At 33.1% G+C, this 18990-nt stretch overlaps 1 protein-coding gene across 1 annotated transcript in view; it reads right to left on the reverse strand.

Moving 5' to 3' along the window:
* The window catches only part of CSPP1 (centrosome and spindle pole associated protein 1), a 123767-nt gene that overhangs the window by 36367 nt on the left and 68410 nt on the right, over positions 1–18990 (reverse strand). Inside the window, exons 11-18 of the mRNA XM_044665951.1 lie at positions 17829–17886; positions 17178–17192; positions 15005–15198; positions 11701–11828; positions 11225–11294; positions 8869–8995; positions 8635–8782; positions 1369–1521 (exon numbers count right to left, since the gene is read on the reverse strand). Coding sequence (XP_044521886.1) covers positions 1369–1521; positions 8635–8782; positions 8869–8995; positions 11225–11294; positions 11701–11828; positions 15005–15198; positions 17178–17192; positions 17829–17886 — 893 coding nt within the window. The remainder of the gene's footprint in view (positions 1–1368; positions 1522–8634; positions 8783–8868; positions 8996–11224; positions 11295–11700; positions 11829–15004; positions 15199–17177; positions 17193–17828; positions 17887–18990) is intronic.

Here is an 18990-nt window from a genome sequence, read left to right on the forward strand (position 1 = left end):
CAGAACCAGTAGTAATAAACAAATTGCAGCAGAAAATAAAGGTAGCACATCAAGAAAATTGTATAATATCACTGCACCTTGTAATATGTTTGGAACACAAGGAATACTAAATAAATGTTGACAGACATTCATTTATACAAAGAAAAGAATATGAAATTCTTCCCCGTTTGCTTCTTAAAACTTTCTATGATTGAAAGTTAGCAAAAGAAGAAAATAGGAAGAGGTTTTTCAAGACTGTTTCAAAAAGAAGATGAAGCAAAATAACTTCTTTCAAGGTATCTTTTAAATTAAAGTCATTAATTGGTTTCTCTAGGATTTCTTTCTTCTTTTAACAATAATAATAGGTAGCATTTATATAGCACTCAGATTTGCAAACTGCTGTATCTATATAAAATCTCATTTTATCCTCACAACAACCCCAGCATTAAGCTCTATTATTTTCCCCATTTTACAGATGAGGAAATTGAAGCTGAGAGACTTGCCATTAAGGATCATCCATAGCTAACAAATGAATGTGGAAAGTACTCTCTGATTCAAAGTCCAATTCTCTCTATTGTGCCAACTAGACACCTCAAAACCTTCTAACTACATTTGAAACAGTACAAAACTGAATTTTAAGTAGAAGATGTCAAACTCAAACCTCAAAACATCTATTTAATGTATATGAATATATGCATAAAAATAAAATTTAAAGTAGTAAAAATGTATAAAATGTATTAAATGCCTAATATATGCAAAACACTGTCAGGTAATGGGGATACTAAGAAAAACATAAACTAGTCTCTGCCCTCAAGGAGGTTACATTTCTCTTGGAAGAATATATTTATTTAATTTTTTTGGTTTAAACCCATGATTTCATTTGTGTGAGAAATTCTCTGAGTAGAAATTTCTTCTACTGAATCGGAGGAGCAACTGAAAGAACTGCCTGGAGATTGGAGTGAAAGTGACAAGCTCACAGTCAAAGAGTGATGAACTTGGCCCAAGTCTTTCTGACTTTAGCTACAACTCTACAGAGTCTCTTAAAATATGTATACAAATAAGTAAATATAAAGTAATAACAATATCAATATTTAGAAGTTTGGCTTATACTGGAAAAAAAACAAACTGCTACTTCAACTCCACCATAAGAAAAGAAAACCAACACCCATGGAAAACTGAGAAGTTGGAGGACTAAACAGTAAACTATAAACTGCAATCAGTCAAAAAGAGATTCATGAAGAAAATCTGTTCTAAATGACTTGGTTAATATGTTTTAGATCATAAGAATAAAAAGATTCTTAATAGGGCATGATACAGAATTGTTACAGTTAAGAGGAAAAAAATATATGATACATTAGAAATGTAATAAAATAGAATGTGATTAAAAACCTGAATTCTTATTTGCAGAATCTTCTAGGTTCTCAGCATTTGTGGTGGCTAAATTTTGGTCTAGGGAAACAACAGCCCTTTTGTCTTCATGTGTTCTTGCATCTGGGTTATGGTAGGCATCTATATTTTGTCTGTGCATCTTATTCAAATCAGCTAAGAAGGAAAAATAAGCCATTTATTTTTTAAATACATTTCCAAATTGTTATGCTTACTACATTTGTGTGTGTACAAATATACATATATGTGTTTTTTATAAGAGGAAATAGTTGACCATTCTTATATTAGAATATAAAAAGCTGAAATAAGAAAAAGATAGAGTACTGGTAAAGAAAAATGTTGCACTGAAGACTTTTTAAAATCAGCACAGCTTATGGGAACCCTTAACTGAAATGATCCGGTAATGTTAAAATGTAAATTAATAGAGAAATTGAAAAAATCATAAGATTCATAAAGAATAAACAACAATTATAGTACCTATAGTTAGACAAATCATATCTCATGTGACTTCAGGAATGCAGACCTAAATCAATCTTAGGAAAACTACAACCATAAATGACCCTATTAATAACAAGAACAAGAAATGTCATATGATTACATTAATAGATGCACAAAAAGTATTGTATTTACAATAGACAACACTGATTCCAGTTTTAAAAGTTAAAAACTTCAAAATAAATGGACCTTCACTTGATATAAGTAGGATCTTATGAGGATAAATTAGCCTTTTGAACAAGATCTAGATTAAGGCAAAAATAGTCATTATTGTCATTACTATTACATGAAGTGCTAGAAATGCTAGCTATAGCAATAAGATAAAAAATAATAAATTGAGGGGAAATACTTAGGCAAAGCGGAAACACAATTATTGGTTTTTACATATACCTGTACATCTTATACTCAGGAGTCAAAATTAATTTCCTTAAGCACAGATCTGATCACATTCTTCCCCTACTCGATCAACTCCAAGGGCTTTCTTTGGCTTCTCAGGCAAAACGTAAACTCTGTTTAGCTTCTGAAGACCATCACCATCTGGCTTCAACCTAACTTTCCAGTTTTCCTGGACATTACTTTCAGGTCCAGGAAAACTGTTTTTCTTTTCCTCTGTTCTTTACATAAGACTCTCCATAGCCAATCCCACATCCTTAGAATACCTTTCCTTCTACTTCATGAAATCCTTTCTATTCTTTTACAATTTAAGAGTCGCTTTCTACACGAAGACTTTCCCAATCCCTGCAATTACTAGTATCTTCCCTTCCAGTCTATTTTTTTCTTTATCCATGTTTATATTTATTCAATTCACATTGGTGCTGTGAATATTTATGTAATTAATGTCTCTCTCAATTCAAGTAAGCTCTTTGTGTGTAGGTATAGATTCCTTCTTTCCAAGTTGTATCCCATGAACCTAGCACAAAGTAGGCAGTTAGTAAATACCTGATGATGGACTAAGAAGGGAGAGAGCTGGCATATGTGGCTTGAAAGGTTTAAAATAGATGCTAAGGGAAGTGGGGTAGGAAGATAATCAGAGAAAAGGATAACAATATATATCTCCATATAACTAACAACAATGGTAGTTCCTTCATTGACATTCAGCAGTATACTGAGGAGCAAAGAAGGCAGATGGTGAGAGTAATCCAGAGCCAAGGTTTGGGAAGGAATAAGCAGCAATAAGATCAGGGTAGAGGGGAGTGCAAAGTTCTACTAATTAACATTAAGGTTTGGGGATAAGCTTTTGAGAGAAAAGACATAAGATAGGTCAAGGCAAATAGGGAGACTGATCGTCAAGTGAGGACAGAAAAGAAGCTGAGATTAAGAACTGAGATACAAGGAGAGATGGAATGCTAGATTATCAGAATTATGAGTAATAATTGTAGTGTTGTTTCACTTGTGAGTCATGATGAAATCAATAGCATAACCATTCCCACATGTGGCTGCAATAAAAGTATAGGCTACAGAAACCAAAGAAGCTGGTGACAAGAAAACAAAAGCACTTAAGGATATGGCCACATGTAAACTGAAATCAATTAGCTGGTTCTTCCATTATTCAAAGACATAATGCATCTGATCTTGGTGACCTGAATTCATCATGGATAAGTACTCTCTTGTTGTTTAGCCATGTCCAACTCTTTGGGATCCTGTGTTACATACTGTCCATCGAGTTTTCTTAGCAAAGATACTCGAGTTGTTTGCAACAAGAGTGGGAATGAACTGGAGATGAGAAAGACTGGGATCAAGGAGAACATTTAGAAGGTAATGGAGAGTATAAGTGCAAGAGGGAAGATGAAGACAAATGGGAGAGATGTGGCAGAGAAAGAATCCATAATAAAGACTTAGAGACAATTTTCTGGAATCACTCATAAGTCTATCTTATTCTGATACAATTCTTCTCTGTTACCACCCACTGTTGACCTAGTATATTGCTGCTTGTGAGTAAACAGTGCCAGGACTCCAAGGCAAAGGAATCTTCTGGGTCAAATGGGATATCAAACATGCTTCCTTCTTCTCCAAGTTGTCTTCCTCATTAAGCCACATGACATGTTTGCATACAAACTTCAAAGGCCTTGGGTCTTGGTGCTGATGGTTCTTATTGTTCTGTAACTAGGCTATCTCTTTGAGATAATTGTTAACAGTGACTAACATTTACACAGTGCTTTAGGTTTACTAAGCATTTTACAAATACTATCTCATTTCAGTGTCATAACCACAACCCTAGGAAGTACATGTTGCTATTATTCCCATTTTACAGATGAGGAAATTGAGGCAGGCAGCAGTTAAGGAACTTGGTCAAGGTTATACAACTGGCAAATATTTAGAGAATAAATATAGGAAATTTTTCCTCAGCCTCTTCCTCTTCAGGTAAGTCTTTTTGATTAAATGAATGTGTGTGTGTATGTGTATGTGTCTATACACCCAAACACACACACATATATTTTAAACTCCAAGGAAAAACTATTCCACCTGGCCCTTAGATTTATTCCATCCTCAGCCAGGAGTCTGGCATTCCTATATTTTAAGCTATGATTCAAAAATCCAAATCCCATTTTTTCATTTTCTGCTCTGATTTTTTTATTTTAAATCATGATAATTCTCATGCCTACAAACTAATTTCATAGGAAGGGAAAAATTCTTTGAACAATGTGCCACAATTACTCAAATTACATAAAGCAAAGTTTTTCATTCCTTTTCTATCTCTATTTTCTTTGTATTACTTTGGTTTCCATTATTTCTTACCCTTCTCTTTTTCAAATCTAAACACATAGTTCATCACCACAACATTTACATCAACAAATTTCAAAGGTGAAAAGTAGGAGAGAATGTTGTTAGAAGATTCCACTCTTTCTTATGATTAGTAAAAGAAAATGACCAATATATTTTGAAGGAAATTGCTATGTCTGTTAAACTGCTGGCTTTAAGAGACAAAACACAAGTCTCGACATTTCTAAAATGATTCAGCAACTCTTACCATACACACTCCAAAAGCACAAGCTGACTTTTATACTGAAAATTAACTGTGTCCTTTAAGTAGATGGAATTAATTTTGACTATTCTCCCTATAAGAAAATTTTCTTTGAGGAGGAACTTTAAAAAATATTTAGGGAGGCATCGGGTGGCACAGTGGATTGAAAGCCAGATCCAGAGGAAGGAAGTCCTAGGTTCAGATTTGACTCCAGATACTAGCTATGTGACTGTGAACAAGTCACTTAACCACCTTACCACTCTTCTGCCTGAAATGGAGGTACAGGTTAAAAAAAGAAAAAAGAAAAAGGATACTCAGTTATAACTAAATTCCTTTATAACATAAAATCCAGATGTAAACAACAGGAACTGAAAGAAAAGTCAAATGGTAAAAACTAATACTTCAAATATACAAGAACAGTAACTATAAAATCCCATATGTTAGATTTTTAACCTTTCCCCTAACAATATCATGAGTTTCCATGGTGGTAGATTAAATGGTACCCTAAATATAAATGTCTATAATGCATTTACAGAGTATGACCTAGGTGGTCTTTTTTAATTTACCTTTACCATATGTTGACTATCATGACTTAAAATTCAGAGTTCCAGAACCTACCAGTGTATGACTTTCTACCTCTATAACTAGAGCTAAATGATTTTCAAGTTAGTATTATGCCATGGTTATTATTATTATCATCATTTATTGTCTGTAAATACATTCCCCCCTCCTTCTGAGAAACTTCTTTACTAAGTAGAAGAAACATTTCTATTAAGTATAGTTTAGAATGATCATGTTTTTGCTTGCATGTTAAGTTAACAGATTTTATAATCTAATAAGTTTGCATGCTAAAAGTTCAACTTTTTGAATAACTTCTATAAAAGACTTTGCTACCATTCTCTCTAACTCTCAGCTAACAATCAAGGTCATTCTTAGGAAAGAAACTCAGCTTTTATAAACAGGATCAGTCCAACCTCAAATCATATTGCTGCTAAGAGCCATCCTAAACATTTTTTTAACATTTATTAATATTCATTTTTTAGAAAAGTTAACATGGTTACATGATTTACGCTCCTACTTTCCCCTTCACCCCTCGCCCTCCCCCTACTCCTGGCCGATGCGCATTTCCCCTGGATTTAATATGTGTCATTGATCAAAACCCATTTCCAAATTGTTGATAGTTGCATTGGTGTGGTACTTTCGAGTCTACATCCCCAATCATGTCTGCCTCAACCCATGTGTTCAAGCAGCTGCTTTTCTTCTGTGTTTCCACTCCTGCAGTCCTTCCTCTGAATGTGGGTAGCTTTCTTTACCATAAATCCCTCAGAATTGTCCTGGGTCATTGCATTGCTGCTAGTACAGAAGTCCATTACATTCTATTTTACCACAGTGTATTGGTCTCTGTGTACAATGATCTTCTGGCTCTGCTCCTTTCACTCTGCATCAGTCCCTGGAGGTCTTTCTAGTTCACATGGAATTCCTCCAGTTTATTGTTCCATCACCAGCATATACCACAATTTGTTCAGCCATTCCCCAATTGAAGGACATACTCTTCTTTTCCAGTTTGTTGCCACCACAAAAAGTGCAGCTATAAATATTTTCGTACAAGTCTGTTTATCTATGATCTCTTTGGGGTACAAACCCAACAATGGTATGGCTGGATCAAAGGGCAGGCAATCTTTTATAGCCTTTGAGCATAGTTCCAAATTTCTAGCCAGAATGGTTGGATCAGTTCACAACTCCACCAGCAATGCATTAATGTCCCAATTTTGCCACATCCCCTCCAACACTCATTACTCTCCCCTTCTTTCATTTTAGCCATTCTGCTAGGTGTGAGGTGATACTTTTGATTTGCATTTCTCTAATTATTAGAGATTTAGAATACTCACTCATGTGCTTATTGATATTTTTGATTTCTTTATCTGAAAATTGCCTATTCATGTCTCTTGCCCATTTATCAATTGGGGAATGGCTTGATTTTTTATACAATTGATTTAACTCCTTGTATATTTGAGTAATTAGACCCCTGTCAGAGTTTTTTGTTATAAAGATTTTTTTCCCAATTATAAACATTTTTTAACATGTGCATTATGGAAATTTGCTTTGCTTAAGTATGCATCTTTGTTACAAAGGATGGTATTCTTTCACTACCCCCAGTGAGGGAAGAGGTAGGAGAGTGAGAAAATAAATGCTTGTTAATTTTTTTTAATTAACTCAAAATATTGATCCTGCAATCTTTATATAGACCGTGGTATACAGATGGGCTTAAAAAAGTCTGGTAGAGCAAAAGAAATTCTATAGGTCTAAAGGAACACTATTTATCTGGAAACACTCAGGAAGGCCTTCACAGCATCCACACCTTCTTTTCATCCAACATCCGACCAACTGTTATGCAAACCCTTCAATGAACCCACTGGATAGAACAGTCATGTGATTTGCAAACTGAGGTAATTTTTCCTATATAACTTGATTTAGAGAGCACTTACTGATAAATATTGAGGAACAGATGAGAGAGCCCCATTAATTCCCCAACTCTTTGAATTAGCCCAAAGGACCTTTAAAATGGCCCACAATTTAAAAAGTTACGAAATATTTGCTGATATTAGAAATGGGAATTATTTACTCATAGAATTTTTAACATTTTACTATTAAATCTTTTGTATACCAATGTAGCCAGTACTTAATAAAAATTATAATGTTTGCCATAATCCTCAAATTTCCCAATTATTTCTATCAAGTGTATAATGAATATTTTATCCAATTGCTTGCATTGGATATTAACTGGCAAGAGGGCTTAAGAAGTTCTAAGAGGCTATTTTAGACTAAGAATTCTAGACTTCCAAAACATACACAAGGTGACAATTCAAGAGGAAACCTTAGGAGGTGAGTTAGTGTACCAATGTTGGAAGTTATCACTTTAAAAAAAAGCTAACATCCTTTATTATCCAGGGCCTAACCAACTCTAAGGTACCTTCAAATAACTACCATCCTTGACTCCAATATTACTCACAAAAAGTTCTAAACTTATAAGCTCACCCCCTTAGGCCTATTCTACCAGCTGATGATTAACAGGCAATTTAAGATGAACATTTTTGTCATTTACTTCAACAAGTACTTTCTAATTGTTTTAATGATTTTAGAACTATTTCTCTCCCTATTTCTATTTCCAATCATTACATATATAAATAACTCAATTTTCCCTCTAGTTTTCATTCTGTTTTGTTCAAGGCTAATGCAATTAGATCATCTTCATTTTTTATTTCATGTGCAAGACTTAAAATAGAAAACTTTAAGTTGGCTTCCTACAGCATACATGAGACAGTATTTAGTCTCTAGACGATTTCAGTTTCACTACTATACAGTATAACATTACTTATATAACAAGCATTACTTATTATCAAAGATTTATGAATACCAAATTTATTAACACCAAAGATTTAGTATTTAGCACTAAAGATTTATTAAGACTGGGATAAAAAAAAAACCTGAAATTCTGAAATAAAACAACACAAATTTCTAATAAAGTCAATCATCTTAATGTACCTACCAATCTAACCAAAATTTAATTTTCCAAATTATTTGGAAGTTTTTACTCAAATAATATAACAGTCATCTTACATCTTTTCATTAGTTTTAAGTTACCCTTCTAACTTAAAAATGAGAACAGTAAGAATGGTAATAAATGTATTTACATAATGAAAAAGACAGAATCAGTGAATCAGTTCAGAATAATGAGCCCTCTCTCCTAACTCTTCCAAAGTAAAGAGGAGAAAGAAATACAATTTTTCCAAGAAAAAAGAAAGCCAACATACTTATCAAATTTCCTCTGGCATCTCTGAGTGGTGCTCCGCCTCCACCTTTTCCCCAGGGATTGTAACTTCTCATTTCAGCTTCAAGTTTAGCTTCATATTCTTCTTTTTCTGCTTGCTCTTTCTTCCGCCTTGCTTCTCTTTCCCGTATCTTAAAACAATGAGTAAATAGGAATTGATTCAATTTTTCCAAATTATTCTACCATATGCCCTTGAAATAATTATTTTATTTTATACCTGCTGCTGCAAATCCCACTGATAAGTTTGAACTGATTCACTTGTAGGTTTTGGCTTATCTTCAAAATATAGTCCTGTTCTTGTTATATCTCTCATAGTATTCAGTTCATTCAAAATACTTCTGTTCCTGTTTGAAACATATAATTAATCATGTGAAATGTATTTAGTTAGGGTAGGGAATGGTGGACTACACACAGGAATTATATTATCTCCAAAAATCCCTCAGGATGATTACAGAAGAAATTACTAACAAAAGGTCTAGAATAATAAATTATATCTGATATGTAAAAATATTTTTACCTTGAGTATAGTAAAAAAATTAGCATCATAAGTAGGTCAGTTCAAAATGAACAAAAGTTTCTTAAATATAAAATTTTAAAAGTAGTAAGGATAAATGAAATACATAGTAAGAACAAAATATTTTATATCTTAAACCATAAATAGCATAATATAAAACCTTACAACTTAAAGCAAACCTGACATGTAAAAATCCAAACTTTAAAGAGACAAATTAGGAAAGTTATTTACCCTACAAATAGAATCTTCACTTTATGAAAGAATTCCAAACATTAAATTGCTAGATCAGGAAATGCATTTAAAATATCACTTTATTTATAAAAATTCAATTTACATAAACTTTTTCAGGAACATTATCTCTTACATAAGGAATGTATATATACATATATGCATGTATATAAAATCACATTACTCTTCCATTTATTGAGTTTTAAATCTTCCCTCACTTAAAAAAAAACAAATGCCTAAAATCAATAAGAAATATTCCTGATGAAATATATTTCTAAAGAAAACCTAAATAAACTGAAAAAAAAAGTTATTTCAAATTACAAAAAAGAAAGAAAAATTCAAAGAAAATCACTGTTAACTCTTTCATCTTTCATTTCAGAGCACTCAATCTCCTACTGACAATAACAGTTGGCATTTATAAATTGCTTTAAAATTTTGCAAAGCATTTACAAGCATGATCTCATTTTATCTCCATAACAACCCTGAGAGAAAGGTGCTACTATCATCTACATTTTATATATACATGAGGAAATTCAAACAGATGGAGATGAACTGACTTCCTCAGGCGGCTGGATCTGACCCTGATTGTTCCTACCTTGAGGTACTGAACTCTATTCATTAGGTCACCTAGCCGCCTACCTACTAAGGAGGAAGGGTAGAGCACTTTTCTAATAATTCTAATGTAATCAATGGATAAAAGCCCGAAAGGTAAAACCACCAACGTCTAATATGAAAATCATCAGAATCAACAAGATGGATTTAAATAGTTGACCACACACTATACTTCAATTTTGAGATAGCTTAATTATATGAGAAGTTTCTCTATATATCTATATATCATCTGAAAACAACTTTTTTTTTCACTTTAAAATAACTGCGTCCTTTAATGGCAGTAATACAATTATTGGAGATGAAGGAACCACAAGCAAAAGGTGCAAATGACATTTCCTGGAAGACAGATGTGGGGTACATATACAACACATGTGAAATAAACTATAATCTTCTAAACTACATGTTATGAGGCAAGTGATACTCTAAAGACAAATGCAAACAAATGAAACAGAGCTGCTTTGGAGCATACAGGAAAAAGTATAAGAAAATAAGACTTATCAATGGTCCTTTGGCAGCAGAATCGAATAAATGGATGTTCTCAGTCTACCGCACTATTTCTATTACTCTAAATAAAAACCACTCTAGAATGTAGAAGGACAACTAATTTTCTTTTTTCTAATTCTATTCTGTTGAAGAGACCTCATAGCAAGTGACAGACACATAATAAAATTAATCTTGACAGGTTAGAATGCTAGAGAAAAATCAATTAATATGGAATTCAGGGATAAACAAAATAATAAATAGAAGGCATTTATAATTTAGGTTAAAAAATCAGTTGTTAAAAAAATGGTAGAGAATATTTGATTTGTCAGAATATAAAAGATCTAACATGATCTTCACATGATCATGAGCTTTAACATGAAACAATGAATTAATGGTTAATTAAAGGTTGCTAAAATAAACAATGCAATCTGAAATGTCACTAAGTAGAAGCACAGTGGACCACGGGAGAAGTATTAGATACAATGCTAGTTATTAATTACATTTCAAGAGGCAAGAAAAACAGTAGCATTTTCTTCCATTTCCAAATCTAGATATCTTTCAAAGTAACAATAAAAATAAAGGTGAACATTACTTTTTATGCAAATGTTTGAGTCCTAAAGTCTCTAATTTACCAATACAAGTACAACACAAAAAAGTAACCAGACAATCATAAAAAGGTCAGGATAAGAGCTAATTTTGAAATAAAATCATCCAGATGTCTTTTATATAGACTTACACAATAGGTTCTTGAGAAGCAGGGGCACTAGCCAAGGTGGGTGGAGGTACTCTCATCATTCCTGGGTTACCTAGACAAAATAATAATATAAGTAGTCAATCTTAGCTATAAAAAAAAAAAATTAAGTTTGCCCAGAGCAAAGGCCAAAAAAAAAAAAAAAATTCACCAACCAAAAAAATAACCAGATAATCATACAAATACCTTTCAATCATGTTTTTCTTCTCTAACAATTCAAAAGGTAAAAAGAAAATGTTATAATTTTCTAATAACTTAAAAAGTGATAAAGTATGAATTTGTAATGTGCATCATTGTGGCTTTTAAAATAATGCACTTTTTAAAAATAACTAACAAAATAATATACATGTAGTAAATTACTTTTCTTATTCAAGTACTTTCAAAAATCTATCTTTTCCACCAAGAAATCAATTTTCCTATTTGGATCAATAGGTAAAAAACTTACTATAGCATTAACTTACAATATGCAAGGCTGGTATCCAAAGGATTCCTGGTCCCATAAAAATAGTACGCTTCATCAAAAGGAGTTCGATAGTTGAGCAAAGATGATGCAGGTGGAGGGGGTAGGGGTGGAGGTAGAGAAGTAACCCTATATCAAAATAAAGTTGGAGAAAATCTTTTCATATTTCACTGTACAACCAAAAGAAAACACTTTTTAAAGTTCCTATAAAGTAGAATTTCAATGCTGCAAATCCAACAGAGATTAAGAACAAAAGGAAAGAAGTAAGCCCCGTCCCCTTCCACGAAGGCACTCCAAGATCTAGTACTGGGTAGAAGAGGAAGAGAATACACAGTGTTCTGATGTGATCCCAGGACCCCAATCTCCATTCCTCTTTTCCCCTCCCATTACAAGTTCCTTCAACACAAATGGAAGGGGAAAGAAAAGGTTGAGAGAAGATGGAGAAAGTCTGAAAGGACAGAAAACGAAAAAAGGGGGAGTAAAAGACAGGAAAAGGGGTGAAAGAAGAAAGAAGTGAGAGAAGTGGTAAAGGGAAAAAAGGGACTTGTAAAAGAAAGAAAACCCATTTAGCATTCTTTCTTACTATTCCTTCTCACTCTCCTTTTCACAGCCCCAGAAGCCTCTATGTCATTACTCCAATGTGTAGCCCCAAGTATGTCCATATGTATGTACACATACCTAGCCTCACACATACCCACATCTATGCCCCACACGTGTTTCTGTATGTGTGTGAATCTCACACCCATAGCCACAGGTGGTTGTGCATCTGTATGTCCAAATCTCCACAAAGAAACACTCATGTCCCCCAACAAGTTCCCTTGGCATACACCTAGCCCTGTGCTCCCCAAGTCCCTACCAAACACACACATATATATGCTCTTCTCTCATCTCCAGACAGGCATCTCCTGATGTATCCATCTCCAAGTCATACACATACATTTCCATACATTCACCATCCACATGTCCCCGCATACACAGTTCTCTCATGCACATACTGTGAGCTCTCTTCTAGGTATCATCCTACATAAAGATCCCCTCCATGTGCCCATACACACATATCACCCCCTCATGTTCCCACAAATACACACATACTAGGATCCTCTCCCTGCATACATAATATCCCATACTCCTCCCTTAATATCAAGTATATGGTACCATATAACACTTTAGCCAGGGCACTTCTTTACAGAGGAAAGAGAATGTGGTCATTTCTAGCAAAGCATGTCTTCCTACAATTATGTAACACTCCATTTCCCTCACATACATGTATTACATACACCTACTACATCATGCTTACACACATACTTATGCACTTACACAGTGGGGTCTAATCCCAAAGAAATACACAAATATAGACACACAAATCTACAGATACATATATGGACAAAAATATACACATATAAACATATACCCAAAGAAATCATAGTCATAAACACAGATTTACAGGAAATTATTCACCTTGAGAAAATTTTGCTTTACAAAGGGTTCTTTTTAAGAAGCAATTCCAAAGGAAGTATAAAATTATTAAATTTCTTTAAATTTTATTGATATACAACTTTCTAGGCACATATGGGATATTAGTGTATTCCCCTTTTTTAAATGTGGATAGTATATAGGTCCACTCTAACCAAAATCCAAAGAAAGATTAAGCTAGGTTATTTACATGCACTCCCAACTTTCAACTAGATCTGTAAATTGAAAACCTAATCAAACTCTCTTTTCCAGGTGCCAAAATCACAGAGACAAAAATATAAAAGGGGAAGTGGGGAGAATGTATTGAAGGAGTTCATTTTTTTTAAAAATTTTAACACAATCCATGGTATTTTATATGCAGCATATCCTAAAAATCTCAGTGACAACTTAAGCTTTATTTAAACATTATTAAGATTTGGGGACTATCTTGTGGTCTTTGGAAAAACTGAAGCAGCATGTCTCCTATTTTCTCTCTAACAATAAGCTTCTCTCTAGATTTCTGTAACTTTAATAATTCCAACACTGGAATGGAAAACATAAGAAGTTTTCTAAAAGAAAAGGGGAAAAAATAACCCTTTATTTTTCTTCCTTAGACATAATCCCTTTCAGGTATAGTCTAAGTCAGTGATGGGCAAACTTTTTAAAGAGGGGGCCAAAGGAAAGGAAATGCTCATCTGTCAGTCTGTTTCTAAGGCAACTCTTTCAAAGGTTCATTCAATTGTTTCCTACTCGTTGTATTCGTCAGATCAGGAATAATGTCACCCAGCAGCCAGTTGCATCTGGCCTGGGGGCCATAGTTTGCCCATCACTGGCCTAGGTGACTCTCCTGCTTATTTATTTCAAAATGATTTTGAAGGACCAATATGATATTGGTGATTCCTTCAAAAGTATATCTTTTACACATTCTATTGCTTACCTAATCTTTCTCATTTCCCTCTGTTCTGCCTTTTCAACCCAGTAATTGCAAAGCAGCAAGGTAGCTAATAATAAGGATATGCAATCTATACCTCTCATCTCTTTTAGTTTTTTTAACTTTATGAAATAAGCTATAAAATCACTGATTTATCGATGTTGTCATCCAACTTGTAATTAATAGGCATAAGAACTGATAATAGATAATACAGCATAAAAAATATCAATGTTAACAACAGCATCTGTGAAATGAAGAAGAAAATACTTTATGAATAGAATGGTGACAGTATGAAGAATAATTATAGTACAGATCACAGGAATAGACAACACAAGCTTCATTAATAGATCTTAAGTAATGAATATTATTAATTCTTTAAGCCTCAATATAATATGCAAATTAAACAGGAGCTACAGTCTAAATGTACTATGATAATTGAGCCTTTTTTTAGGCATTCAAGTCATCTAAGACCTAACTTGTCATAGAAAAGTAGCCAAAGAAAGACACAAATAAGTATGATTCAAATGTAAAAGAGCCACACTGTATTTTTTTTCCATTAAGAAATTAAAAGAAGAATTCAATATTTGCCAAGTGGAAATTTTCAAATTAGCGACACAGTATGGTTTACATGTTTTTAAAAGGATATTACAAAGAATGATCATTCTAAAATTAAACCTAAAACAAATTTTAAATTAGTATTCAACTAAAAGGGATGAAAAATGTTTAATAATTTTTCTTGGTTTTGCAAAGACAGGAGCCAAGGATAATAAAATCAAAATCAACAATTTAAGAAACCATTCCAAAGAACTTGATAATTCTCTAGGGATACTATTTCCTCCAAGATTAAATTTATGAATTCATCTAAATGTCCAAAATAATAGCTTACCTAATTCCTAAAAACAAAAACATTATAAACAAGCACCTGGATGACATCATTTCACCAAGGGTGGTACTGATCCCTTTGTTAAAATCTTCACATACAGATGAAATAGGTAAGGCAGGAAGAGGTGTCTGGAAAGCTACTTTGGGCCTTTCCGGTGGAATCCTTTCTTCGAAAACTGAACACTTCTTTTCATAGTATCTTGGTTTCATACCTAACTGCTTTAGTCTATCAGGCTAAAAGAAAGGGAAAAAATGATTATTATGTAGATTCACTGATGTTAACGATTGGGAGGGGTTTCAAGAGATCTTACTAGTCAGTCATCCCTTACCCAAATAATATAATAATCAAATAACTCAAAAGTTCTTCAAGCAAGTAAAGTATTATTTCATCACTTTATAGATGAAGAAACTAAGGCCCACAAAGACTAAGTGATTGAATTGCCCAAGACCTGATAGGAAAAAAAAGTAGAAGAGAAAGTCCTTTGAGAATCACATTTTTCTCTACACAATTGTCATGGCTGGTTCCACAGCAACAGAAAAGAGGAAGCAAGGGATACTGGGGCAGGTGCAGGGTCCAAAGAAGCATACTTCTCAAGGCATCAGAATACCAGCACCAACAATTCACACTTGTATACAGCTTTAAGGTTTACAAGGCCTAGATATGGCAACAGAAGCCTGAAGCTGGGCATTTCTACCACTGAATAGGTGTGTATATCACTTAACCTCTCTAAACCTTAGTTTCTTTATCTTTCTGAAAGATAAATACTTGCATCACCCACATGCTAAGGCTGTTGAGAGGAAAGGGCAATGTAAACTATGAAGGTTATTTAAATTTTAGTTATGATTATTCTGATGTACAGAAATCTCTGTAATTAATTCTTCAGGATTTTATATCCCCCAAAGGTAACATCAACATTATTTAAACATTAGCTAAGTGTCTTGTATTTACAACCCCTACTTAATCCAAAACCATCTGGGTTTTGTTCAAAAGGGAAAAATTGTAAAGATCTTTACACCCCAAAACAACCTTATATATAAACATATTGCTATGCCATCCATAAACTTTATTGTACCATGTACACATACACATATGTGCATAGGCTAACTAAATTTGTTTCAAAAACTTTCTTTATAGCAAGTGGTCCCAAAAGTCAATGATAACTAAGTTATCAATAACTCAAATACAAATGGCTAGTGCCACTTCATCACTAGGACTTCCCCCCATCTTTGCTTGAAGAACCGTTGCCTCTCCCAATCTAATACCAGAAATCTTCCCTAATAAAGTAAGACTTGCTTAATTTCCAACAATGCCCTTATATCTATTTTGTGCATCTCCCTCAGGGTACAAAAAGGCTCAAGGATCATACTTGATAGGGACAATACTTGTCTAAGAGCATGGGGCTCAGAAACCTCAGAAGAATTTGGAGGCTTGAACCACTACTTCAGGCATAATATGATTCTCTGGGTTGGCTTATAAAATTCTCTAGTTACAACTGTTTTTCTCTAATATGATCTGATCCTACTAGCTTTAAAATGTCAGCATTTTATGAAGTTTTGTGAGTTTATGAAAGAAATGTGTTCCATACTCCAAACAACTGGCTAAATATGACTATAACTTATCTTAAGTTAGGAAATCTCTATAATTTTAAAAAACATAGGAAGAAGGAAATTTCAACCCACTATGGTATTACTGCCTACTAAAATGCACTTAATTTTGGATAATGAGATAATTCCCAATTATTTGTGCTAAGAAATAGGATCAAGAGCACAGATGATCACAAATAATTTATATCTATCTTTGTCTTTTTTATTTGATTTAATAATTTTTTACAGTATATTTACCTTTCTACTAATGATTCAGGCTAATATTAAAATTAATTCTACATTTTATGAGTACACTCATCCTAGCTTTCTGAGGCCACCCAAAAGCTTGCCAGGTAGCAAGAGAAAGAAAACTAGTACAACATTAAAAATATGAAAAAAAAAACATATAATACACAATTTGCACATGATCAAAAATTTAACAAAATGAATCACTTTAATATGCTTTGTTCTGTTTAAAGCCTGAACGTTTCATAAACTTTTTTCTTTTTTACAAAATACTTTGGGTCATTATTTACCATGACACAACACAAAACATGCACATCTTCAGCAAATAAATACTACATATCCAACTAGAGAAAAACAGCATTTCAGATAAGAGAAATAATTACCTCCTTTTTACTTAGCTGCAATGACGTTAGTAATCCATTCCGGTTATAATGAGAATTGCAAAATTGAAGTACAAATAAGATTGTTACTTTCATATCATTTTAATTTTTATAACATTTACTAAAAATATTTATTAAAAGAGAAAGAGAAAGTTTCTTACAAAAAGAGAAAAATTTCCTTACACAATACTCAAGTCTGAAAATTGGTCAAAATGGTATAGATAAAGCACTACCTTATGTTGCACATTAATCTAAGATAACTGTCTTAGTACATTTGTTTTAATATACTATATTAGTGCATTTGAAAAAATTAAAAATGATTTTGTATTAAAATTAAAATCATAACTAAAAAGGGATAAGAAAATGTTTTCTTGGGAAAATGAAGAGCTACTTACAACTGATGTCTTGTTTTATAAAACATGAATTCGGGCTAGGTACTTTTTACTCTTATTATAAGAATATTATTCTATTCTCATATACCTGAGTTTACTAAGATGGATTGTACACTTTCCAAAGATTCCTTATTTTTATGATTCTCCTCCTCTAATATTTTCCCCCTATATTTTTATTTTAAACATTGCTATTTATATCTTTCATAGAAAAAGGTCCATTTAAGTGAAAAGTTAAAATTATAATGATACTATAAATTCTCACCGATTTCTCAGGGTCACATTCTCCAGTAGCTGCAACACTGAGTTCTTGTTCTTTTTCTCTAAATTAAATACATTAGAAAAATCAGGTTTAAATAAGTGTTACAATAACCACTATACTGAACACAAATCTAAAGGTCGCTAAACAGTAGCATTCCTAATTACAAGCAATTTTTATAAGAAGTTCACCTCTCCCAACACCATCTACCTAGCTATCAAAATTAACTTCCATTGCACACTTCTGACCCCTTTCCTGTGAAAAAAATATTTAGTGATAGCTTCTTTTATTGTCTATGGGAAAAAATGCAAATTTTTTAGCCTAGCATTGTCAACCTTCCCCACCTATAGCTCCCACCTATCTTTCTAGCTCTACTTTATAACACTTCTTCCTCTCATTCTTTTTCAGGTACTCTGTTTCAACAAATATGGATAACTAGATATTTCCCAAATTTGAAATGTCATCTCTAGCTTCAATCCCCATAGACTATATGCACTACATTCTTAACTCTCTTCTTTCTCCATCTTCCAGATTTGTCTTTTTCTTCAAAGCTTTTTCCAATCTTCCCCATTCCCCAAAAGTATTCTTTGAACATTCAAATTTTTATAAACATTTTATTTAGATCTCTCCTTCATGGCTATCTATCAAATGCTTTCTTATATGCAAGTAATATCTCCCAAGTAGAACAGAAGTTCCTTGACAGCAGGATACAGAATGGAATCAGTGTTTAACTTCTATACTCCCAGTAAACTTTATGTAATGTGCATTTAATAAATGTTTCTTTAATTGGCTATAAACAATCTGAGAGAGAGAGAGAGAGAGAGAGAGAGAGAGAGATCCCAACAATTGCATTACAATAACTTTGAGACTAAGCAGCTTTTATAGCATAAATTATACAAGTAAAAAAAATCCACTATTTGGGGGCTGGGGGGGAAATCTGTTTCATTTTCTGAAAACCTCCATTTTCCTATTTAATATATTATAATATTAAGTGCCTCCTCTGTCTAAGGCACCACCCTACAAAAACCATGGCCTAAACCTTCAAAAACCATATCCTAGGGGGCCTAGCAGTACCAGATATTAAACTATACTATAAAGCAGCAGTCATCAAAACAATATGGTACTGGCTAAGAGACAGAGAGGAGGATCAATGGAATAGACTTGGGAT

The sequence above is a fragment of the Gracilinanus agilis genome, chromosome 1 (genome assembly GCF_016433145.1).
Source record: "Gracilinanus agilis isolate LMUSP501 chromosome 1, AgileGrace, whole genome shotgun sequence".
Lineage (NCBI taxonomy): Eukaryota > Metazoa > Chordata > Mammalia > Didelphimorphia > Didelphidae > Gracilinanus > Gracilinanus agilis.